This window comes from Scyliorhinus torazame, chromosome 18, assembly GCF_047496885.1.
Source record: "Scyliorhinus torazame isolate Kashiwa2021f chromosome 18, sScyTor2.1, whole genome shotgun sequence".
NCBI classification, from domain to species: domain Eukaryota; kingdom Metazoa; phylum Chordata; class Chondrichthyes; order Carcharhiniformes; family Scyliorhinidae; genus Scyliorhinus; species Scyliorhinus torazame.
Genome location: NC_092724.1, coordinates 119344862 through 119370143, shown reverse-complemented (window position 1 = coordinate 119370143; position 25282 = coordinate 119344862). Strand labels below are relative to the sequence as shown.

General features: G+C 45.5%; 1 protein-coding gene across 2 annotated transcripts in view; it reads right to left on the bottom strand.

Annotated features, from left to right (window-relative positions):
- tmem104 (transmembrane protein 104) overlaps positions 1–25282 on the bottom strand; it is a 286532-nt gene that overhangs the window by 205036 nt on the left and 56214 nt on the right. For both annotated transcript variants that reach the window (XM_072483238.1, XM_072483239.1), the window contains exons 5-6: positions 12133–12232; positions 10128–10208 (exon numbers count right to left, since the gene is read on the bottom strand). In XM_072483238.1, coding sequence (XP_072339339.1) covers positions 10128–10208; positions 12133–12232 — 181 coding nt within the window. The remainder of the gene's footprint in view (positions 1–10127; positions 10209–12132; positions 12233–25282) is intronic.

The following is a 25282-nucleotide window of genomic DNA, read 5'->3' as shown; positions in this document are numbered from 1 at the left end:
TTGCCATACTTCCTCTGCCAGGTAGGTCAGATTTCACTTGTGGATCAGTGTCCAGTCGTGGGCTATCTGAATTCCGAAGTAGTGGGATTTGTTTCATGAGGGATTTGAACACAAAGATGAGAACTTTAAAAAGGCAGTGTTGGACTTGGAACCAACATTGGTCAGTGAGAACAAGGAAGTTGCCAGAAGAGGAGTTGATCAGGGATTATTGTTACATCCCAGCTTTCACTATTGTACAGGTAAAAATGTTGGAAGTTAACATCCCTGAAAGATGATCAGGCACATATAAGAAGCACAATCCACTATAAGGCAGCATTGAAAAACAGACTCAAGTTAGTAATAAATCCTATAATTTGTATTAGAGCCCAACAGGCAGGGGCCCCTTCACAGCAATTCAAAACAGTGTGCTGAATCCAGCAATCTGCAACTGTCACTGAAACAGATGAGCAGTCCTCAGGATGCAGACAGTCCACTGGAGTATCATCTCTCTTTGTTCTCTACATGCTCCATATTCAGTATATTAAACAAGGCGAATGCATATTCAGTACAAAAGCATTAAATCTAATAAATTAGTCCATATAAAAATATTGCTAAATGAACAGTTATGTTAAAAACAATGGCTCAGATTCCTGCATTAAGTGACTTTGGGACATTGGCAAGGAATCAGTGATGTTTAACTAGATTCCTGCATTAGAGAAAATTGTGGAAAGGAAATTAGTTAACTCCTTCAAACTAGAAGCATTTTGTTGAAACCATTTTATCAACTTTGGAAGGTAAACGGGGCAGCATGGTGGCACATTGCTGCCTCATGGCCCCAAGGTCCCAGGTTCGATCCCGGCTCTGGATCACGGTCCGTGTGGAGCTTGCACATTCTCAGTGTTTGCATGGGTTTCACCCCCACAACCCAAAGATGTGCAGGGTTCAAATTAGTGCTTCTGCATAAGGAAGGGTAAACCTCTCGTTAGATTTATGCTGGTCAACGATGTGTGTGGGGGAGTTTGGGTTGCAATTCAAACTGTGTTTCTATAGTTAGAGGGGTTACGGCTTGAAAAGTAAATAAAAGTTGGCAGAACAAGCACACGGTCGTTACAGCAACCAGCGACCCTTTTAAATTTTAGTTTTAGAATAATTAATTGTTAGTTGGTTTAGAAGGCTAGAGAAGTGACATCTCTCAGCTTGGCTAGAAGAAAAGCCATGTCATGGAGTAATGGTGAAAGAAACAAGTGTAGAGAATTAAACTAGTTATGGAAATTAGGGAAATGTAGCAAAGTTTCCTAGAAGGAGGTTAAAGGTACCAAAAACAGCGAACTGTACAGTAAAGGACAGGCACTCATGTGGAAGCCTGGGTTCAGTGAGACAAGGCGGCTCACTGTATGAGAATCAGCTGGGGCCAATGGGAGGAGGAGCCGGGGGTGGCACTGGAGGAGAGGTTGTGGTGTGAGGTGTTGCGAAAGATTAATGCCTCAACCTCATTGCCGAGGCTCGGGTTAATACAGTTAAAAAGTGGTGCCTTCGATCGTGAACTGTACACCTCCAAAGCCCCGGTCGGGTGCGAGGGGATGAAACGGTTCCTTGATGGACTGGACGTGCCAGTCATGGGGGATGACAGACAGAGGGAGTTGAAAGCACCACTAGGACTGGGAGAGGTCATGGCGAGCATCAACCCCATGTAGTCAGGGAAGATGCCGGGATCTGATGGGTTCCAGGCAGACTTTTACAAAAAATCTGTGCACATGCAGGAGACGCTCGCAGACTCGCTAGCAAGGGGCACCATGCCTCCAACGCTAACACAGACTATACGAAAAAAGGACAAAGACCCGGCGGAGTGACGATCATGCAGACCCATTTCACTGCTCAATGTGGAGGCGAAAATATTTGCAAAGGTACCAGCTAAGCGGTTGGAGAACTGCGTACCAGAGATGGTCACAGAAGACCAGACAGGCTTTGTTAAGGGTAGACAGCTAACTGCGAAGATCAGACGACTGCTGAACGTGATAATGACTCCATCCGGAGAGAGAACACCAGAGGTGATCATCTCCCTGGACACAGAAAAGACCTTGGTGTCGAATGGAAATACCTCAAGAGGTACTAGAGCGGTTAGGGCTAGGACAGGGTTCACCTCATGGGTGAAACTCCTGTATAATTCCCTCAAGGCGAGCATATAGACCAATGTCACCAGCTATTGGCTGCACAAGGGCACAAGGCAGGGATGCCCGCTGTCCCCACTCGTTTGCCCTGGCAATCGAGCCACTGGCAATTGCCCTGAGAGCAGCAAGGAGGCAGAGAGCACAGAGTCTCGCTCTATCCGGATGACCTGCTCCTCTACATGTTGGACCCACAAAGTGATATGAAAGGAATCATGAAGCTCCTGGGAGAGTTTGGAACCTTCTCGGGCTACAAACTTTACCGGGGCAAAAACGAAGTATTCCCGGTGAACCTGAGGGGGGAGGGGGAGGGACTAAGATTTAAAGTAGCCTAAAGCAAATTCCGCTGCCTGGGATTCATGATTGCACATGACTGGGCACGAATCTATTAGTGGAACCTGACCAGTGTGGCGGAGGAAGGAAAAAAAAAAGAGCTACAGAGATAGGATACAGTGAGTGGAGTGGTGTTAAAACAAAGAACAAACAAAGTAAAGTACAGCACGGGAACAGGCCCCTCGGCCTTCCAATCCCATGCCGACCATGCTGCCTGTCTAAACTAAAATCTTCCACACTTCCGGGGTCCGTATCCCTCTATTCCCATCCTATTCATGTATTTGTCAAGATGCCCTTTAAACGACACTACCGTCCCTGCTTCCACCACCTCCTCCGGCAGCGAGTTCCAGGCACCCACTACCCTCGGTGTAAAAAACTTGCCTCGTACATCTCCTCTAAACCTTGCCCCTCGCACCTTAAACCTATGCCCCCTAGTAATTGACCCCTCTATCCTGGGAATAGCCTCTCACTATCCACTCTGTCTATGCCCCTCAATTTTGTGGACCTCTATCAGGTCACCCCTCAACCTCCGTCTTTCCAGTGAGAACAAACCGAGTTTATTCAACCGCTCCTCATAGCTAATGCCCTCCAGCAGCTCGATTGCCAGGGCAAACCAGGCAACATCCTGGTAAATCTCTTCTGCGCTCTCTAAAGCTTCCACATCCTTGTGGTAGTGTGGCGACCAGAATTTAACACTATACTCCAAGTGTGGCCTAACTAAGGTTCTATACAGCTGCAACATGTTGTGGAGTTTGGGGGGGGGGGGGGGTTGCCCCTCCCGAACTTGCAATACGACCACTGGGCAGCCATGAAAGTGAGGGGGTGGGTGAAGGACCCAGACACCAAATGGACGGAGGAAGGAGGAATCCTCCTGTACAGGAACAGCTCTCCGGATCCTCATCACGGCAGCGCTCTCATCCCCACCAGCAAAACACTCAACAAGCCCAGTGGTGATAGCTACCCTGAGAAATTGGAGCCAGATGAAGCAGCACTCGAGTCCAACTGCTCCGAAGTAAATAGTAGATAACTGCCCATTGTACAGTAAGGGACCCAGGAAAGGACCATGAAAAAACGTATGAAGTGGGTGGGGGACCGGCTCAGAGGAAAATGACTTGCACAGAGTAACCAATGCATTTATTCATGCTGAATGTGTATAAAATGTAAAAACTTCAATAAAACCATTTTTAAAAAAAACGTTTTCAGGATTAAAAAAGGAATTCTTGTACTCCGGGACGAGACAGCTAAAGGCATAGGTGACCACATGAGGGACAAAGAGAGGCATACCAGAGATAGAAGAGCTTAGAGAACTTGGAGGACTTTAGGGTTAGAGGAAAGGAGGGACAAGGCCATGGAGAGAACAGAACACAAAGCTAAGAATTTTTAAAATGTTGTTGGACCAGGAGCCAAGGTAGGTCAGCAAGTTCAGAAAAGATACGAGACTAGGGGTCAGTGCAAACAGGATACAGGCAACATGATTTTGGATGAGCTCATGTTTAACAAGGATGCAAAATGAGAGTTAATAGAAAATCACTGGATCAGTAAAGTCTGAGCTAACAAAAGTGTGGATGAGGATTTCAGCAGATGAGCAGAGTCAGAGACAGCTGATGTTAGAGATGGAAACACATGGTCTCGATGGGAGCGACGATATGGCACACTGCTAAGGATCAAATAGAACAACAAGGCTGTGGTTTGGTTCACCCTGATGCAGATCAAAGGGCAGGGCTTGGGGCGGGAGCCAAAGACACCAGGCTTCAGTCTGTCCAATGTTTAATTGTAGGAAACTCCGCTCGTCTTCGTGTGAATGTCAAGCAAGCATTGCTTGCCCTTTTCCTGAATGATTCCATAATATGGTCTCAAATGCCAAAACAGCCCCACACTTTTGCCACTACAGTTTGCATAACTAACTTGAAAGTTTCAAATATTAGGCCACTATGCATAGCAACAGTTCAACAATGCACACAATTGGTTTTCAAATCACATTATAAACTGATCAACTGGGAATACACTTCTTCCAAGGTAAACTGGGTCATAATCACCTATAGCCTGTCTGCATTCAGTACCTCTGGAATGGTCTGTTCTGGATTGAAATATAAGAGGATGCAATGTGCAAAACAACTGCACCAAGTTCAAACTCAAAAGGTGTATTGCTGGCTCCTTTGTCTTCCATGTTTGAACCACCAGTTGGTGTGTGTTATATTGGTTTTACCGTATCTGCAGTTCACTTATGAATTCATGCATCACAACCTTTTGTTCAGATGGTATCACAAAGCACTCTAAAGCTGCGTGCACATTATTAAACAGCCCAAACTTTGCTGGGGTGGGGATGAAGCATTGGCTTATGTTATCATTATCCCTCAAAGAAACTACAACTTCAGGCTGTTTGGCATGTGCAGATTAGTACAGAAATCCTCAGTTTGCCTTTTGTAACACAATGCGGACATCCTTCAATGGTAGCCATCACTGAACTGCAGCTTTCCCATCACCACACCACCATTGAAGCCCCTTAATTAGCACTTTATTCTATAAATCAGGTGCAACTAGGGATTGATTTGTTATGTTCTAGGTGTAACATAAGCGGCTTCCTTGTGGTGCACTTGACAAAGGAAGTTTCAGACGTGGAGATAACTTCAACACGTTTATTAAACTATTTACACTTCTATTAATCGGGTTCGACACTACTGCTAACCCTACTATAGCTACCCAGACTGACTAACCAGCTGCTGCAATCCACGTGGTGGGTCTAATATTGAATCAATCCGGTGTCTGTACTCACTGACTGTCTCCACTGGAAAGAGGCAGATCATGTGTGTGGTGTCCTTTATACATGGGTTTGTGTAATGCCCCCCTGTGGTCATGTCACCTCCTTGTGTATCGTGAATGTCTATTGGTCGTATCCTATCTAACTGATCTATTGGTTGAGTGCATGTGTGCGATGTTTCTGGTGCTCCCTCTAGTGTCTAGCTAGCCGACATGCATTTACATTGATGCACATCACCACAGGGATTTTAAACATCAATGTGATTAATAGAACCAAACCTTAAAATTCGTATAACCTTAGAATGCTGTTAAATGATTACTAGATTTAATTATTTTATAAATTTTTAGCTTCTACCTTCACCATGTGGGTTTCAATCTTTAATTTAGTCAATACAAAACATTTCCTTATGGCTTTATTTGACAACATTTTGGCTCCTGGGATTTTGTTGAATTAATTCATAGGATTGTGATGAATGTAGGAATTTTAGATACATTGTACATATTTGATATAATAAGAGTAGAAATCTTGGGCAGCGCTCTTAAAAATTCTGGTTTGCAGACAGTAGGTTCCGGTACAACTAAAGCATCATAGAATCATAACAGTGCAGCACTGACCCTCCAAAAGAGCACCATACCGAGGCCCATTCCCCTGTCCCACCCCCAGAACCTTTGGAGGGCAATTTAGCATAGCCAATCCAGCTAACCTAGCACAGAAAGAAGGGGCAGAACTTGGATCAGTATGTGACTGCATTGAGATTGTCTAGCTGAATCTTGCGTTTGAGCAACTGAAGGATGATCTGAGAGATTGGATTGTCTTCGGAACAAAAGATCCCGCTATGAAAGCACATCTCCACCACCCAAAGGTGAGGGGATGACAGCCCATTGTAAAGTGAGGGACCCAGGAAAGGACCTGGCAACAACGCATGGACGAGGGGCGAAAAAGACCAGCACACAGGAACATCACTTGTACATTGTAACCAATGCATTTATCCTTACCAAACGTATAGCGTAAAAAACGTAAAAACTTCAATAAAATCATATCAAAAAACATTTCATTTAAAAACAAAAGCACATCTTCAATGAGATGAGAAACTACACTTCCATAACCAAAACAGTACTGAAGCCAGATGTAGTAACAGGAATAAGTGACAAAATAAAGTGAAATGGGATAAAGCTGCCAAATTATTTCCAGGGCTGAGAAATGAACAGCTAATAAGAATGTAAATATATTAACAAAACACAGCCCACTTGGCCACCTGGGTTTAAACTAGATTGGCAGGGAGATGGGAACCAGAGGGCAGGTTAAGGTAGGACAAATTCAGAATGGGGAGCATGACACAGAAAATTAACGAGGGACTCTGAAAGATGGAAAGAGCAGATGGAAGGAGCACAGGTTAAAAAGTGGAAAGCACAGTAATTATGGCAGGGTTAAAAGGTGTATATTTAAATGCAAGGTGCATAGCAAACAAAGCTAATAAGCTGAAGGCACAGATAACCATACTGCCATGTGTATATCACGGAAACTTGGCAAAAACAGTTCAACATAGCACATGTGGCTAGCACTGTGGCTTCACAGCGCCACGGTCCCAGGTTCGATTCCCTGCTGGGTCAGGGTCTTCTGTGCGAAGTCTGCACATTCTCCACGTGCCCGCGTGAGTTTCCTCCGGGTGCTCCGGTTTCCTCCCACTGTCCAAAGACATGCAGGTTAGGAGGATTGGCCATGCTAAATTGCCCGTAGTGTCCAAAAAGGTTAGGAGGGGTTATTGGGTATGGGGATAGGGTGGAAGTGAGGGCTTAAGTGGGACGGTGCAGACTCGATGGGCCGAATGGCCTCCTTCGGCACTGTATGCTCTATGTTCTAACATCTCTGGATATAGTGTGAAAGAGGGGCTGAAACAGGTGGGGCATTATTGGTTTAAAGATCAACTATAGCTGTGGAGAGATGATGTACTAAATGAATCAAATAAGGCCAGATGGGTTGATCTCAAAAATAAAAACTAAGACAACCACACTGCTAGGAGTGTATTATAGACCCCTAAGTGAGGGAAATAGATGCTCAAAAATGTAGGCAAATGCAAAAATAATGGGCAATAGTTGGAGACTTCAACTACCATAATATCAACTGGATATGAGCAGCATTAAGGGCAGAGGGAACAAAATTATTGATCTGCCTTCAGGAGAACTTCAGCCAGCATGTAGCAAGCCCAATAAGAGTGTGTGCAATTCTAGATTAATCTTAGGAAGTGGAGAAGGGCAGGTGGATGAAGTAGCAGTGGGGACCATTTTTGTAGACAATGGCCAGAATAGTTAGATTTAGCAGAAATACAAAAAAAGATAAAGATGGAACAGGAGTCCCAAATTGGGGAAAAGACTTGACGAAGCGGAGGGGTGATCTAGCGAAAGTGGACTGGTTACAGCAGCTTCAAGCAAAATCAGTGACAGTGCAAGATAAAATGGAAAAAGCTTACGGAAAAAAAAATTAGCAAGCCTAGATCAGTACATAAAATTCAAGGGTGAAGTAAAAATGGAACTCAGGAAAGCAAAGAGAAGATACGATAAAAATACTAACTGGTAAAACCAAGAAAAATCAGTACATTAAGAGCAAGAGGCTAACTTAGAAAGGATGGGGCCTATTATGGATGTAGAAAGTAACTTGTGTATTGCAGAAGATTTGGGCAGGATTCTTATTGATTATTTTGTCTCTTGTCTTCACAAAAGGAGAGAGATAATGAAGACATTCTAAGAGGAGGATTGTGAAATATTAGATATGATAAGCATAATGAGAGAGGAAGAACCAGAGTAACGGTCATCCTTAAAGGTGGATAAATCACCAGGGCTGGATGGATTGTATCACAGGCTGTTAAAGGAAGCAGTGAGGAAATAAGAAGGCAGGGAGGAAATAGTAAAGTAAAAGTCCATGGAATACAGAGGAATGTGGCGAGTTCGATGCAAAATTGGTTCAGCAACAGTCAACAAAGGCTAATGATCCTTATATGTTTTTGTGAATGGAAAGGGGTTTCCAGTGGCATTCTGCAGGGCTGTGTTGAGTCCCTTACTGTTGTGGTATTCAGAAATGATTTGGACTTAAACGTAGGAGGTATGATTGGGAAATTTGTAGATGGCAAAAATCAGTCGTGAGGGTCACTCATCGGAACATAGGAATCAGGAGCAGAAGTAGGCAATTTAGTCCTTTGAGCCTGCTCCCAAATTCAATCAGATCATGGCTGATCTCTTCCTGGTCTCAAATCCACCTCCCCACCTGATGCCCATATCCCTTGAAATGGTTTCATGAAGGAGACCGATATATTTTTTGATTTTAGAAATGGGTCAATGACTCAGATTCCACCCCACTATTGGGCAGCAATTTCCATAAATTCACCACCCTGTGCGAGAAGTAGTTCCTCCTCATCTCAGTTCGAAGACTCCATTATATCTCAGACCTCATTATGGCTTTGGTTTAACCATAGACAAAAATAACTGAATTCCAGAGGGGAGGGTGACTGCCCTGGACAATAAGGCAGCATTTGACATGGCATCAAGGAGCTTCGGTAAATCTGGAATCAGTAGCAATCAGGGGGGAAACTCTCTGCTGGTTGGAATCACACCAGCACAAAGGAAGATAGTTGTAGTTGTTGGAGGTTAATCACCTCAGCTCCGGGACATCACAACAGGAATTCCTCAGGTTACTGTCCTGGGTCCAACCATCATCAGCTGCTTCAGCAATGACCTTCCTTCCATCACATCAGAAATGCTTCACTGATGATTGCATTCACGACTCAGATACTGAAGCAGCCATATCTAAGTGCAACAAGACCTGGGCAATATCCAGGCTGGAGCTGACAAGTGGCAAGTAACATTCGCACCGCACAACTGCCAGGCAATAACCACCTCCAACAAGAGTGAATCTAACAATTATCCCTCAACATTCAATGGAATATTATCACTGCATCCACTAACAACCTGGGGGTTACCATGGATCAGAAACTGAACTAACCATATGTTGTGGCTACAAGAGCAGGTCAGAGACTTGGAATCCAGTAGCAAGTAACTCATCTCCGGACTCCCCAAAGTTTGTCCACCATTTAAACGGTACAAATCAGGAGTGCGATGAAATAATCTCTACTTGCTTGGATGTATATGTTGCTCCAACAACATGCAGGAACAATAGCTTAGTGGATTGATACCCCATTCTCAAACATTCACTCCCTCTCATCACTGGTGTACAGTGGCAGCAGTGACTTACTGGCAGCAGTGTGTACCATCTACAGGATGGACTGCAGGAACTCACGAAGGCTGCTTTGACAGCACTTTCCAAGCTCACAATTCTACCATCTAGAACGAAAAGGGCAGAAAATACATGGGAACACCACTACCTGGAAGTTCACCTTCCAAGTCTCATGCTAGCCGGACTTAGAAATGTAACAGTTCCTCTACTGTCGCTGGATCAAATTGCTGGAACTCCCTTCCTAACAGCACTGTGGGTGTACCTACACATGGACTGCAGAAGGCAGCTCATCGCCACCTTCAAGGGCAATTAGGGATGGCATTAAATGTTGACCTAGCCAGTGCTGCCCAAATCACACGAACAAATTAAGAAAATGATAACCGGCAGCTCACCACATTAGCCTCAACTTTAAATACCAGCCAAAAGTGAGTCATTCCAAAAAACAACAGTAATCAAGATACTATGTCAAGGGTCAGCAGAACGTGATGAGAGAGAGCACCATGAGCTAATTTCACCCCTTTTCAGGGCTTGGGTACAGAGGTGAATTGTAGGATACCCACCACCACCGACCCGAAATTAGCTAATGTATTACAAACTGTTCGATTATTTAAACATGTACGAAACATGAGCTATTTATAAAATTGAAGGTATTATGGTGAAGGGCTCACCTTTATTGAAAAACATAGAAGCCATCTGACCCATTTCGATTCGTTCCACAATATCAAATGCATCGTAGGTGCGAGCTCTTTCTGGGCATAACAACAGGCGATAGGGTTGTTAGTGCACAGACTCAAATAATGGAAAGGACATCAAATTCAAACATTTTACATTATCTCTTCACCCCTTTCTCGATCCCAGACAAGCTTCCGCTCAACCTACTTACACCTGTAGATCCATTTTGTTTATTTTACTTGTCCCATTATCATTCCCTTTTGCTTTGTATTATCTTCCCTCAATATTTGAGCTGTCCCGCTTTCTGTCTTACCAAAGGCCTTTCCCTGGTGTTCTTTCCTTCCATGCACTCTTTCCATGCCTCTGCACTCACTTAAACCTGTTGTATCTGAAACTTTTCTTAGTTTGGATGAAAGGCCACAGAACTTAAACACCAACTTAGCTTTCCTCTCCACGGGTGCTGCCTGACCAGAGTATTTCCACCACTTCTTTTATAAGTGGAAAAGGACTGTATTAGGCACAGTTGTAACCTTTAGCAGTTGAACATTCTGCAAATCCAATCGTCAAATCACAAAATATGGTCTGATTTTAATGTTTAACCTAACTGGTCTTCATATTGAAACCAAGGCAAGACCCAAAAGCTAACAAGGGAATGGAGAGAAAAAAGAAACACGAGCCGATGGGTTGAAAACAGCAGTTAAATGCTCTGGAATTCAGGTATCATGCAGAGGACAAACCAATGATGGGACTATTAAGATTTTCAACATCTTGGGATTCAGAAGCTCAATACATTATGGTGTCATGTGCAACTGATCATTTACTAGGATGCTGCAGTTCAGCCTGGATAAATACCTCTGGGCCTAAAATGTACAGAAGCAAAATATTGCAGACGTAAATCAAATAAAAACAAAGGTGCTGGAAATGTTCCACAGGTTTGACAGTCTGACATCTGTGGAGACATCTGCTCGTTTCCATTAGCAGGGGAGACTAGGACCCAGGGGCACAGCCTTAGAATAAAAGGGAGTCACTTTAGAACAGAGGTGAGGAGAAATTTCTTCAGCCAGAGAGTGGTGGGTCTGTGGAATTCATTGCCACAGAGGGCGGTGGAGGCCGGGACGTTGAGTGTCTTTAAGACAGAAGTTGAAAAATTATTGATTTCGAGAAATTAAGGGCTATGGAGAGAGAGCGGGTAAATGGAGTTGAAACCAGCCATGATTGAATGGTGGAGTGGACTCGATGGGCTGAATGACCTTACTTCCGCTCCTATGTCTTATGGTCTTACGGAGAGGGAGTAAATTTCTTAGGTCTGTGATCATTCATCAGAATTTAAATAAGTGGGTGGGTAAACTAGTGAGGTCCAGGCTATTGTTCGGCTGCTAATTCTACTTCCTTTCATTATCAAACTGAGCCACCTCCCATCTGCCCCATGCCTACTCCAAACTCATCTCGTCCATGAAACCCAACTCCTACTCCATTGAACCAATTTGCACTAACTTCTCCTTGCTGAATCCCATGGCAGCTGACACTGTAAATAATGCAAGAACTTTATTTGTCCAACACCTTTCACAAGTGCTTTGCATCCAATTGAATACTTTTCAAGTCTAGTCACCACTGTACTGTGGCAGCCATTGTGTGTAGCAAATTCCCCCAGTAGCAATGAGATACATAACTGGACAATATTTGGCATTGCTTGAGGAACATTGGTCTTGACACTGGAGGAACTCCCCTGCTCTTCAAATAGTGTCACGGGATCCAACCGATAGGGTAATCCAAACCTTGGTTTAAGGTCTCATCCAAAATGACAGCACTCTCTCAACTCCACAATCCTTCCTGAGAAGGAAAGCTGTTTCAAGCAACCTGATAATTTCTTAAATCTTCATACATTTTGGACAAAGTTGCTTTTGTAAGGATTAGCCAGTAAAAATATGCAATTTCAGATTTTAGTCATTTGTTTCATACTGAAAAATAATTCAGTTTACAAAAGCTTGCCTCAATACTTACGCACTGAAAGAATCGGTCGACCCTCGGACCGATCGTAACCATCCCGTATTGCATTATTCTTGTCATCATCGGAATCTGAAGAAGGATCACTATCATCCACCTGCAAAAACAACAAGCCTGGTGAGCACCACTTGTGGCTCTGAAGCACGGAGGTGTGCTACTTTTTATTTAAAATAAATTTAGAGTACCCAATTAATATTTTCCAATTAAGGGGCAATTTAGCGTGGCCAATCCACCTACCCTGCACATCTTTTGGGTCATGGGGGCAAAACCCATGCAAACGCGAGGAGAACGTGCAAACTCCACACGGACAGTGACCCAGAGCCAGGATCGAACCTGGGACCTCAGCACCATGAGACAGCAGTGCTAACCACTGCGCCACCGTGCTGCCCGAGATGTGCTATTTCTGAACTATGACCTCCAGTCTTGCTCATCTTAATGATTGGAAACTTAAGGGCTGGGAATCACAGAAGCTGAAAATTCTGGATCTAACCAGAAATCCACGCCCTCCTTCCTTTCTACATCTCAGTTAACATTTGCTGATTGGGACCCTGGTAAAATGAGCCTGCTTTCAGACCATTACCGAGACACCAACAATTCCCAGTGACTCAATGGGAATCAATGAATCACAGGAACCTTCTGCAGGGCTCAACCGATGCACACGACTGTAGTTTTAAATAACAACTTACACACTTTCCAACTTCATACTTGCAACTCGTCTCCCAACAATTTCTTAAATTGGTGAAATCTTAAGGTAGTGAAATACTCCAGTTCCAGGAAATGAAGTCCAACTTTTGCACTTGGAGGAAAGACACCTCACTTCAATTTGTTCCAAAGGCACCCCAGGATCAACAAAAACAGACCTTTTAAACTTTATGCACAGCCCCACACACAAAGCAACTTAAAAAAGGTCAATCAGATTTCTGTGCGGCCATGTGGTTCAGGGGAAACATTGTCCTTTTACCAGTAACGGATCTGGAACAGCATCGTGAAACATAAACTGGTGGTGGTTGTGGAACTCACTCCATAGTTAAATGGTGTTACCCGAGCAAGTCTCAAGAATAACCAATGGTCAGTTTTACTGAAATAGTCTTGATTTTTTTTATTTTTAAAAAATATTTTGATTGGAATTTTACAGTTTATACACAGTTTGCAAGAGTTGTATAGTGTCTCTCTCTCCCCCCACCCTGTTATTTATTCCTGCTGTATCCATCCCTTTTCCTCCCTCACCCCCCCCCCCCCCTCAATTCCCCTCTCCCTACCTTCCCTCCAATGTTCTTTGGTGCCATGTTGGCCCCTGTACCCTTTTCCCTCGCTCCATTGGCTGTTGGCTTAAAAACTCCCCTTAACCTTAACAATCACTACATCTCTTATCAAATCGTTAGCGGTCTCTGATGCCCGTGTCTGCTCCACATGCCCATTATCTTTAATGACGCAAGATCCGTCTGTCCTTGCACAAAGCTGGTAAACTCTAGTCTTATTCAGTGCCCAAGTTAACAAGATTGTTTACTTCAATCTCATCTGTAGCCTTATTTTAATGACTTGGATTGCATCACCAGCCTAGTCTACATACTCTTCTCTGTAACTCAGGCCAGAATTTCTGGTCTTTGGATGGTCACACCCAAACATCCCCCACCATCCCTTCAAACATGCATTAGCAGGCTCTTGAAGTCCCAACACACTGACTACACATTCATTACCTGGGAAGTTTGGACTGCTGATGGGCAGCTTCAGTGTCTGGACCCATTGGTGAAAAAAAGGCTCCAAACGTGCAGGATTGAAAACTTTGGATCGTTCCGACTCACTTACCTTCATCATCATCCAGGAAAAGGTAGAATGATCAAAACCAGTTTTAACTCCTGGGTACATTCAATACTGACCACCATCAAACACTACCTACTTCCTCACCAACTTACCTTCTCTCCGTAGCTTCTCAAAGTGGCTTTGGGACATTTAAAACTCTCTACATAACCAAATACAGCAACTACCAAAAAAAGGGCGTGGCTTCTGTACTAATCCTTTTGCTGCTTCCTGCCAGGTTTGTTGCCCTGCGCAAGTTCAGAAGGATCCTCCATCAGAAGACAGCCCAAGCAAAAAGTCAGAAATAGGGATCTTGATCCTGATCTGAAGTTCTGTAGGAACCTTGCATCATCCTGGTAATTTCTCCAAACAGATCTCAATGTATTCCTATCCTTTGGTGGCTGAGACTCAATCATGACTTTCAAAGGAAATTGGATAGTTGCCTGAAAAGAAAAAAAGATGTAGGCTACAGTGAATGGGTGGGGGGGCAGGACTAGCCGTGTTGCTTGAGCGGCACGGTGGTGCAGTGGTTAGCGCTGCACCCTCACGGCGCCGAGAACCCAGGCTCGATCCGGGCTCACTGTCCATGTGGAGTTTGCCCAGTGTCTGCGAGGGTCTCACCCCCACAACCTAAAGATGTGCAGGGTAGGTTTATTGAACATGCTAACTTGCCCCAATTGGGTACTCTACATTTATTTTAAATAATAAGATTAAGGACAAGCCATATTGCTCTTGCAAAGAGATGGCACAGGAACAATGGGCTGGTTTAGCACACTGGGCTAAATCGCTGGCTTTTAAAGCAGACCAAGCAGGCCAGCAGCACGGTTCAATTCCCGTACCAGCCTCCCCGAACAGGCGCCGGAATGTGGCGACTAGGGGCTTTTCACAGTAACTTCATTGAAGCCTACATGTGACAATAAGCGATTTTCATTTTCAATTTTCATTTCATGACCTTCAATTCTCCAACAATTCTACTATTCTTTTGAGATCGAAGAGTCAAAATGCTGCAGAATGGGACACTTGATCTACACAGCCAGTGAACAACAAAGTTCAGTTTGCTGAATTGATAATACTTTCACACAGTGACCATATGCTTTCAAGATGTGTTCAATAAATTCTCCCAAATCATTTTCAATCTCTACAGCTGGATATTCTCCCATAATTATCCGAGGTTTATCCACATTAAGATGTATCCGCCATTTTGCAGATGTGACGTCAGGTTAAGCCTCCCTAGACAACATTATGATTAGTTACCTACTAAACATTGCAGAGAATTAGAGCCCTAATTGACAAGCAAATTTACTAACGACATCAAACAATGTTTACTGGAGAATTTAGCATTTGTGCAGCACCCCAGGTCCTCCTGGGAAGACTGCTCAAAGAGCGTTTGCGACAGCATTATTGCTATGGATTCCATTAAGCAGAGAAAGTGGAGAGACCACAATGGATTTTTAAAATTAAGTGTTTTAAAAGCTAAAATCATGCAGGTCTATTTTTCTCTGCTGGGGAAGCCAGTGACAGAGGTCACCGATTTTAAACAAAAAGAGTTTAGAAAGCATTTTCATGAGGAAGAGTTACGTTCACCTGACAGAGAACATGATTGAGACAAGAGAAAATTGCAACTTCTTTGGGCAAATTGGATAAATATTTGAAGCAAAATATACTGGATTAAGAATAGGGCGTTGAGTTGCTTTAGAAAAGAGTCAGTTAGAAATGAAATCCTTCTGTTTTGTGTATGGTAAAAATTTCTCTTCCCACACCTCCAGCTCTTAATTCATCCCAGAATACCTTCACTAGCCCCAAGTTACCAATCAGCCAAATTAACAAAATTACTCGTCTCATTCAGCCACATTTAATTTTTACTGAAAAGTCTGAAAACAATTCAACACATGATTTGATTGAAATGACTTATTCAATTTGTACTGATTCACTCATTTTAGCAGAGAAGTAATGAAATTATTTGATTTCCTTGCACTGTTAATGTGAAAAGAGCAATGGTGGTACATATCAATAATAATGCATCTCCTTTATAAGTTATTACCTCAATAAATGAAGCAGAAATTCTATTTACTCTATTGAGTGAATGTTTTTTGCACATTAATGGGCAAGGAGCATTTTTTTTAAAAAAAGGAAAAGCTCTTAAAATAGGACCAGAACTGCTTTCAACCCTGGGCAGAGTTGGATTTTAGTTCGACTTCAATAGCATTGGAGAATATATTTGTCAGAGGTCAACCTCCCGCTAGCCACTCTTCCATTTCAGAGTCTGTTCTTATTGCATTCCTTTCCGAGCCTGTTTATATCGCACTCCATTATCAGCGTCTCTTGAAAGAGAACAAAATTCTGTGGTAGAGATTCTGCTTTGCCACAGTCCACCATCAAGGTGCAAATCGTGCCCAATTTCAAAGTTGGATTTTCTTGTTCACGGTTTTGCTCAAAACTAATATGCTTAACAACGATATATTACTCCATCAGCCAGAACAATTGGGTAGCCTTTCAAAATGCAGCTTATTCACATTTATTTTTACATTAAAGAATGTTGCAATACGAGTAGCAACCAGTGTTGTTTGATTAACAAAAGGTGGAAATTAATCAAATTCTTAGAAATCTGTGTCCGACATGCCTGCCCAGCTCACCACCACCTTCTCAAGGAATCGACAAAAAATTCTGGCCCAGCCAACGACTCCCACATCCCATAAACAAAAACAAAAAACATGTTATCACCAGCGCACAACTGCAGCAAAACATCCACACTTTTGTATCCCTTTCCCATTGCAATAAACGACTAACATCCATCTGCCTTCTTAATCACTTTTATCTGAGTATAAACATTTTGCGATTCGTGTACCACAACACCCAACATCTGCATCTCAAGAGTTCAACAATTTAACTGTGCTGCTCATGTATTCTTCCTACCGACTTCCGGTTGCGGCTATGCAGAGCTAAGTCGCACGTTCGGCAGCTCCCGCTTGGAACGGACTTTGGGGCTTTTTTCGGGGCCCCCAACGGCATTTTTCCGACATTTACAGGTGTGGGAAGAAGACTGCAACATTCCCCCGACAGTACATGGCTTGGACCAGGAGCGGGACGACTAAAAAAAGTGGTAGTGAAGCTGAAGAAAGTGCTTGTGGGGGGGGGGGGGGGGGCGCCTCTGGGTTGCGGCTGGTATGGGCAAGGGGTAGCTGGAGCGAGTAGAGGGGGTTGGGATGGGGGTCTGCCGCCATGGGGAACGGGCTGGGCGTGGGGCACGGGTGCATGGCTGGCAGAGGAGGGGTTATGGCTAGTCGACAGGGGAGGGGGGGGCGGGTAGCCCCTGATCCGGCTGATAACCTGGAACGCAAGGGGACTGAACGGGCCGGTTAAGGTGTGTTCACGCACCTGAAGGGGCTGAAGGCGGGTGTGGTCATGCTCCGGGAGACACACCTGAAGGTGGCAGACCAGGTAAGATTGAGGAAGGGGTGGGTAGGCCAGGTGTTTCATTCGGGGCTGGATGCCAAAAATTGGGGGTGGCGATTTTGGTGGGAGAGAGGGTGTCGTTCGAGGCGTCGAGCATTGTGACAGACAATGGCGGCAGGTACGTAATGGTTAAGTGGTAAGCTGCAAGGGGAGAGGGTGGTGCTGGTCAACATGTACGTCCTGAACTGGGACGATGCGGGTTTTATGCGGCGCATGTTGGGTCAGATCCCAGACTTGGAAGTGGGGGGCCTGATAATGGGGGGGACGGGGGGACGGGGGGGACTACTTTAACACAGTGTTGGATCCGGCACTGGACCGCTGCAGCGGCTAAAGTGCTGAGGGGGTTTATGGACCAGATGGGAGGGGTGGATCCTTGGGGATGTGCAAGGGGGCTAGGGAATTTTCATTCTTCTTGCACGGTCATAAGGCCTATTCCCGGATCAACTTTTTTGTATGAGCAGGGTGCTGATAGCGAGAGTCGAGGATACAGTACTCGGCGATAGCCATTTCGGATCACGCCACGCATTGGGTAGATCTAGAGCTGGGGGAGGAGAGGGACCAGCGCCGTTGTGGCGCTTGGAGGTGGGGCTGTTGGCGGACGAGGTGGTGAGCGAGCGGGTCCGAGGAAGCATAGAGAGATACCTGGAGGCCAACGATAACGGGGAGGTCCGAGTGAGGATGGTCTGGGAGGCACTGAAGGCGGTGGTTAGGGGAGAGCTGATCTCCATTAAGGCCCACAAGGAGAGGAGAGAGCAGAGGGAGAGGCTGGTGGGGGAGATGGTGAGGGTAGACAGGAGGTATGCGGAGTTGCCTGAGGAGGGACTGTTGAGGGAGAGGCGTAGCCTTCAGGCCGAATTCGACCTGTTGACCACCAGGAAGGCGGAGGCCCAGTGGAGGAAGGCCCAGGTGACGATTTATGAATATGGGGAAAAGGCAAGTCGGATGCTGGCTCATCAGCTTCGGAAGCAGGACACAGCTAGAGAGATCGGGGGAGTTAAGGACAGGGGAGGGAGTGTGGTGCGCAGTGGGGTTGGCATCAATGGGGTCTTCAGGGACTTTTATGAGGAACTGTATCGGTCTGAGCCCCCACTGGAGGGAGGGAGGGATGGGCTGCTTTCTGGACCAACTGAGGTTCCTGAAGGTGGAGGAGGGACTGGTGGCGGGATTGGGGGCCCCGATTGGGCTGGAGGAGCTGGCCAAAGGGATAGGGAGCATGCAGGTGGGGAAGACATTGGGGCCGGACAGTTTCCCAGTCGAATTTTACAAAAAATATGTGGACCTGTTGGGCCCGTTGCTGATTAGGACCTTCAATGAGGCACGGGAGGGGGGGCGTTTTGCCCTTGATGATGTCCCAGGCACTGATCTCCTTGATCCTGAAGGGGGACAAGAATCCCCTGCAGTGTGCGTCATACAGGCCGATTTTGTTGTTAAATGTAGATGCGAAGGTCCTAGCCTCGAGAATTGAGGATTGGGTGCCGTAGGTCATCCATGAAGACCAGACGGGGTTCGTGAAGGGGAAGACCAGACGGGGTTCGTGAAGGGGAGGCAGAGATAGTGGCGGCGATGGACGCTGAGAAGGCCTTCGATACGGTAGAGTGGGGGTACTTGTGGGAGGTGCTGAAGAGGTTCGGGTTTGGGGAGGGGTTCGTCAGGTGGGTTAGGCTGTTGTACGAGGTCCCGATGGAGAGTGTGGCCACGGACAAGAGGAGGTCTGAGTACCTTCGGTTGCATCGAGGTATGAGGCAGGGGTGTCCCTGTCCCCCCTGCTCTTCGCACTGGCGATCGAACCCCTGGCTATGGCACTGAGGAACTGGAGGGGGCTGGTGCGGGGTTTTGGGGGGGGGGGGGGGGGAAAAGAGAGGAGCATAGGGTGTTGTTCTATGCGGACGATTTGCTTCTATATGTGGCAGACCCTTTGGGGGGAATGCCGGAGGTAATGAGGGTCCTCGGAGTTCGGGGATTTCTCAGGGTACAAGCTCAACATGGGGAAGAGAGAGTTGTTCATGGTTCACCCAGGGGACCAGGAGAGGGGGATTGGTGAGCGCCCACTCGAAAAGGGCGGAGAGGAGCTTCAAGTATTTGGGGGGCCAGGAGCTGGCGGCCCTGCATAGACTTAATTTCATGAGGCTGGTGGAGCAAATGGAGGAGGTGTTTAAGAGGTGGGACGTGTTGCCGCTGTCCCTGGCGGGTAGGGTGCAGTCAGTCAAGATGACGGTGCTCCCAAGGTTTTTGTTCCTGTTCCAGTGCCTCCCCATTCTTGTCCCGAAGGCCTTCTTTAGGCGGGTCAACATGAGCATAATGGGGTTTGTGTGGGCGCGAGGGACTCCAAGGGTGAGAAGGGTGTTCCTGGAGCGGAGTAGGGATGGGGGGGCTGGCGCTGCCCAACCTCTGTGGGTACTATTGGGCCACCAATGCGGCGATGGTGCACAAGTGGGTGATGGAGGGGGCAGCATGGAAGAGGCTGGAGACGGCGTCTTGAGGGTACGAGTCTGGAGGCGCTGGCAACGGCGCCGCTCCCTCCAATAAGGTATCCCACGAGCCCGGTGGTGGCAGCTACCCTCAAAATTTGGTGGCAATACAAAGAACAAAGAAATGTACAGCACAGGAACAGGCCCTTCGGCCCTCCAAGCCCGTGCCGACCATGCTGCCCGACTAAACTACAATCTTCTACACTTCCTGGGTCCGTATCCCTCTATTCCCATCCTATTCATGTATTTGTCAAGATGCCCCTTAAATGTCACTATTGTCCCTGCTTCCACCACCTCCTCCGGTAGCGAGTTCCAGGCACCCACTACCCTCTGCGTAAAAAAACTTGCCTCATACATCTACTCTAAACCTTGCCCCTCTCACCTTAAACCTATGCCCCCTAGTAATTGACCCCTCTACCCTGGGGAAAAACCTCTGACTATCCACTCTGTCTATGCCCCTCATAATTTAGTAGACCTCCCATCAACCTCCTTCGTTCCAGTGAGAACAAACCGAGTTTATTCAACCGCTCCTCATAGCTAATGCCCTCCATACCAGGCACCATTCTGGTAAATCTCTTCTGCACCCTCTCTAAAGCCTCCACATCCTTCTGGTAGTGTGGCGACCAGAATTGAACACTATACTCCAAGTGTGGCCTAACTAAGGTTCTATACAGCTGCAACATGACTTGCCAATTCTTATACTCAATGGGGGGGGGGGGGGGGGCGGTGTAGACCCCGATACGGGGGGGAACCACCAGTTTGTCCCAGGGAGGACAGATGGCGGGTTTTCACGGTGGCACAGGGCAGGGATAAGCAGGTTGGGGGACCCGTTTGTGGATGGGAAGTTCGCGAGCCTGGGTGAGCTGGAGGAGGGGTACGGGCTCCCCTCCCTGGGAAACACCTTTAGGTATCTACAGGTAAGGGCGTTTGCCAGGCAGCAAGTGGTGGAATTCCCGCTGCTGCCGCCACGCACAGTACAGGACAGGACGCTCTCGGGGGTGTGGGTTGGAGAGGGGAAGATTTCGGCAACATACCAGGTAATGCAGGAGGAGGCGGCGGCCTTGGTGAAGGAGCTGGAAGGTAAGTGGGAGGAGGAGTTGGGGGAGGAGATCGAGGAGGGGACGTGGGCAGATGCCCTAGGGAGGGTGAACTCTTCCTCTTTGTGCACGAGGCTCAGCCTCATACAGTTTAAGGTGCTGCACAGGGCACACATGACCGGGACAAGGATGAGCTGGGTTTTTGGGAGTGAGGACAGGTGTGTTAGGTGCTCAGGGAGCCCAGTAACCCACACCCATATGTTCTGGGCATACCCAGCGCTGGAGGAATTTTGTAAGTGCATAGCGAGGACGGTGTCGAGGGTGGTAGGATCCAGGGTCAAACCGGGCTGGGGGCTCGCAATATTTGGGGTTGCAGAGGAGCCAGGAGGCGAAAGAGGCAGGTATTCTGGCCTTTGCGTCCCTGGTAGCCCGATGACGGATTCTTCTACAGTGGAAGATTGCGAGGCCCCCAAGCGTGGAATCCTGGATCAACGATATGGCGGGGTTTATTCAATTGTAGAGGGTGAAATTTGCCTTAAGGGGATCGGTGCAAGGGTTTTTCAGGCGGTGGCAACCGTTCTTAGACTTCCTGGCAGAACGGTAGACAATGGTCAGCAGCAGCAACCCGGGGGAAAGGGGGGGTCTATTTTATTTTTGTTTGTTGTTTTGTTTTTAATTCTATTGGGTTCCTTTTACATTTTGTTGTTGATATTTCGTGAAAACTTTAATAAAAATTATTTTATTTTTTTTTAAAATGTATTCTTCCTGCCAAAGTGGACAAGTTCACCTTTTCCCCCATACTGCATCTGCCAAATCTTTGCCCCCTCATGTAAGCTACATCCTTCACAATGTGGCAAGAGCAAATTTAGCAACCATACATTCAGGGACATCCAAGTCATTGCTATAATTTGAATAGTGGCGGCCCCAGCATGGACCCCTGACACGCCACTTGTCACAATATATCCTTGCGCTCTGCTCACTAATCAATCCTTTATCCACCACAATAATAATAATCTTTATCGTCACAAGTATGCGTATATTAACACTGCAATGAAGTTTCTGTGAAAAGCACCTAGTTGCCACATTCCGGCACCTGTTCGGGTACAGAGGGAGAATTCAGAATGTCCAAATTACCTAACAACACATCTTTCGGGACTTGTGGGAGGAAACCGGAGCAACCGGAAGAAACCCACGCAGACACCGGGTGGAGAACATGCAGACTCCGCACAGACAGTGACCCAAGCCGGGAATCAGACCTGGGACCCTGGCGCTGTGAAGCAATGGTGTTAACCACTGTGCTACCGTGCCGCTCACCTTAATAATACCATACCTCCTTAATAATAGAGTCTCGCTTAAACTAACTGGCTTGTAGTATCCTACTTTCTGGAAAAGAGTTGTCACGTTCACTATTTTCCAATCTGATAGGACCTTGATAGAACGTAGGGAATTTGAGGAAATTGAAATCATTGCATCCATCATCTCAGCAGCCACTTTGTTTAAGACTCTAGGATGAAGTCCTTTAGGGTCTGGGGACTTGTCAGATTTTAGTAACCTTTCCCTCGTGATGAACTTTTAAGTTCCTTCCTCCCTTTCACCTTCTAATTCACACATCTCTAGGTTATGTTCATCCTCTATAGGTGACGATAGAGACGAAACATCTGTTCAAGTTGCCTGTAATGTTTCTTATTTTCCATTATTACTTCCCCAGACACACTGGTGGACCAACGCTCACTTACTTTACTTACTCGTTTCTTTTCTAAATACCTGTAGAAATTCTTACCATCAGTTTTTATATTTCTGGCTAGCTTTCTCTCATAATTTGTCCCTCATTAATCTTTTGGCTATTCTTTATATCCTGTCCAATCTACTGACCTGCCGTTCATCCTTGCAGAATTAAATGTTTCTCTTTCAATTTGATACCAGCTTTAACTTCCTCAGTTAGCCATGGATGGCGTGTCCTTCCCACAAAATCTTCACTGGAATATATCTTTTGAATATTCTGAAACATCTCCTTAAATGACTGCTGCTGCATAGCTACAGACCTATCTCTTAACCAAAATGTCTCTCTTCACTTTAGTCAGATGTCTTCATGCCCCATTACCCTAAGTTTTAGATCTGTTCCTCTCTCCCTAAAACTCAATGTGAAATTCAATCAAATGATCAATACGGGGCAAGGCAGTGGCGCAGTGGTTAGCACTGCTGCCTCATGGCGCCAAGATCCCGGCTCTGGGTCACTGTGGAGTTTGCACATTCTCCCCTTCTTTGCGTGGGTTTCGTCCTCACAACCCAAAGATGCGCAAGGTAGATGGATTGGCCACACTAAATTGCCCCTTTTTATACTGTAATTTAAAAAAAATTAAATGATCAATTTAGGGGCACCTTCACTAGGTCATCTCATTGCACTTTAGTTAGCTCGACAACCTGCTGCTCTAAGAAACCGTCCTAATTATCCAGCCCCCTTTGTCAATCTAGTTAATCCCATCTACATGAAGGTTTAAGTCACCCATGATGGTTGCTTTACCTTTCTCACCAACTTCCATTATTTCTTTCTGTATACCCTTACCAGCGTGGCTACTGTTAGGTAGGGCTTATACAACCTCTCCCACAAATGACTCACCTTCACTGTTTCTCATCCCTACCCAAACAGATTCTACATCTTGACCTCTAGAGGAGCAAGCTCATCTCGCTCTATTGTACTAATGCCACCTTCAATTAAGAAAGCTACCCGTCCAAGTTTTCCTAGCTGCTGTCCTTTTTCCTCGAATATTCAGATCTCACTCTGTCATGAGATTGCAGCCATGTCTTTGTAATGATCATCAGGTCATACATATTTATTTCTATTTGCACCATCAATTAATCGGTTTTGTTACAAATGCTATATGCATGAAAGATACCAGAGCCTTTAGTTCTGTCCTTTTATTTTTCTAACTACTAGCCTTATCTGCTGGCTCACACTTAGGAAGGGTGTCAGGGCCTCGGTTGATTCCCTTATTTCCCATTACTCTTATTTTCCATGATAATTTTTGATCCATGGATGTGAAATGGACAAGCACCTTTTAAGTAGAGCAGAGGAAGTGAGGAACTCAAAAGTTACAAAATAACACACTGTGCTAGCTTTTGAACAGCAGAACTCAGCCTACTGGGGAGAGAGATCAGAGGGAGAGAGATTGGAGCGATTCGGTTTGATTGGGTGGCAGATGGCCAATGAATTGGCAAAAGGCCATATTCTGCCCAATGACAGACAGTGATTGGGTCTTGAAAACAGAGGAAAGGACAGATGGATCCTGGATGCTTGGAGAAGCTGTGATATCTCCCCCTCTTCCTCCAGAAAGGCTGCAGAGCTGCTGAACCTACAGAAAACCTGGATGAATGTACAGTGAAAACAATTACAGACTGAAAGCAAAAACCTTAGATCATAGTTAACCAGTTGTATTCCTTGAATATTTAATTCGTTATTAATAAAAACTAATTGTATTTAAATTTACAAACCTGGTGACTGTAGCTATTGGGCAGCCAAGGGCCAATGTGTTCTAAGAATAATTTGTTAATTTCAATTGTATTGCGTCTCCTGGTCAAGTGAGGCTGGAACTGACTATGCACTAGCCCAGGGGGTCATAACAAGGGACAAAACATACACAACCTGTCACGTTCTCTTTGCTACCCTGCTCCCCTGCCTTCTGTTCTCTATTTAATTTATAATATTTTCCAAAATTGATCCTTCACTCCCACTATTTAAAGCTCTCTCCCATCCTAGTTAAACTGACTCACAAGTGCACTGACCCTGGAATGATTCAGGTAAAGGCCACCCCAATGGTACAGCTCCCACCTTCCCCAATATTGGTGTATTACAATCCTGGACCAGACCCCCAACAGTGGCGAGGATACTGGACTGAACCCCAATATTTTAGTTCATTTTGTCAGATTGTGCAGAAAGAATACTTCACTCCAGGGGTGATATCATGAAAAAAATATAGATTTGGTATTTCATAACAAAAATATTAACACAACATTAAACTCTTTTACATCACACCCAAAAATAGCTTACAATTACCCCTGAAAGAATACTACTCGATATAGCAAATATAATACATTACTATCTCTATTCCCAATTAAACAATACGAAAAAAAAAAAAAAAAACATGCTCTCAATCCATCCTACATCCCAATGGCACACATTTGCTTTCCAGAACAGATTTGGCTCCCGTTAGAAACCCCGCAGACTCTGGCTGGATGTCTTTTTCGTTTTAATTTATAAATCTTACTAGTCACAATAGGCTTACTATTTATAAAATAATTTGCTGATACAAATCAAACCTCTCAAAACTGGTAATTTATTTGTAACCAAGAAAAATCAAAGGATGTTTACCAATCACCTACCAGTTTCCCTGTGGC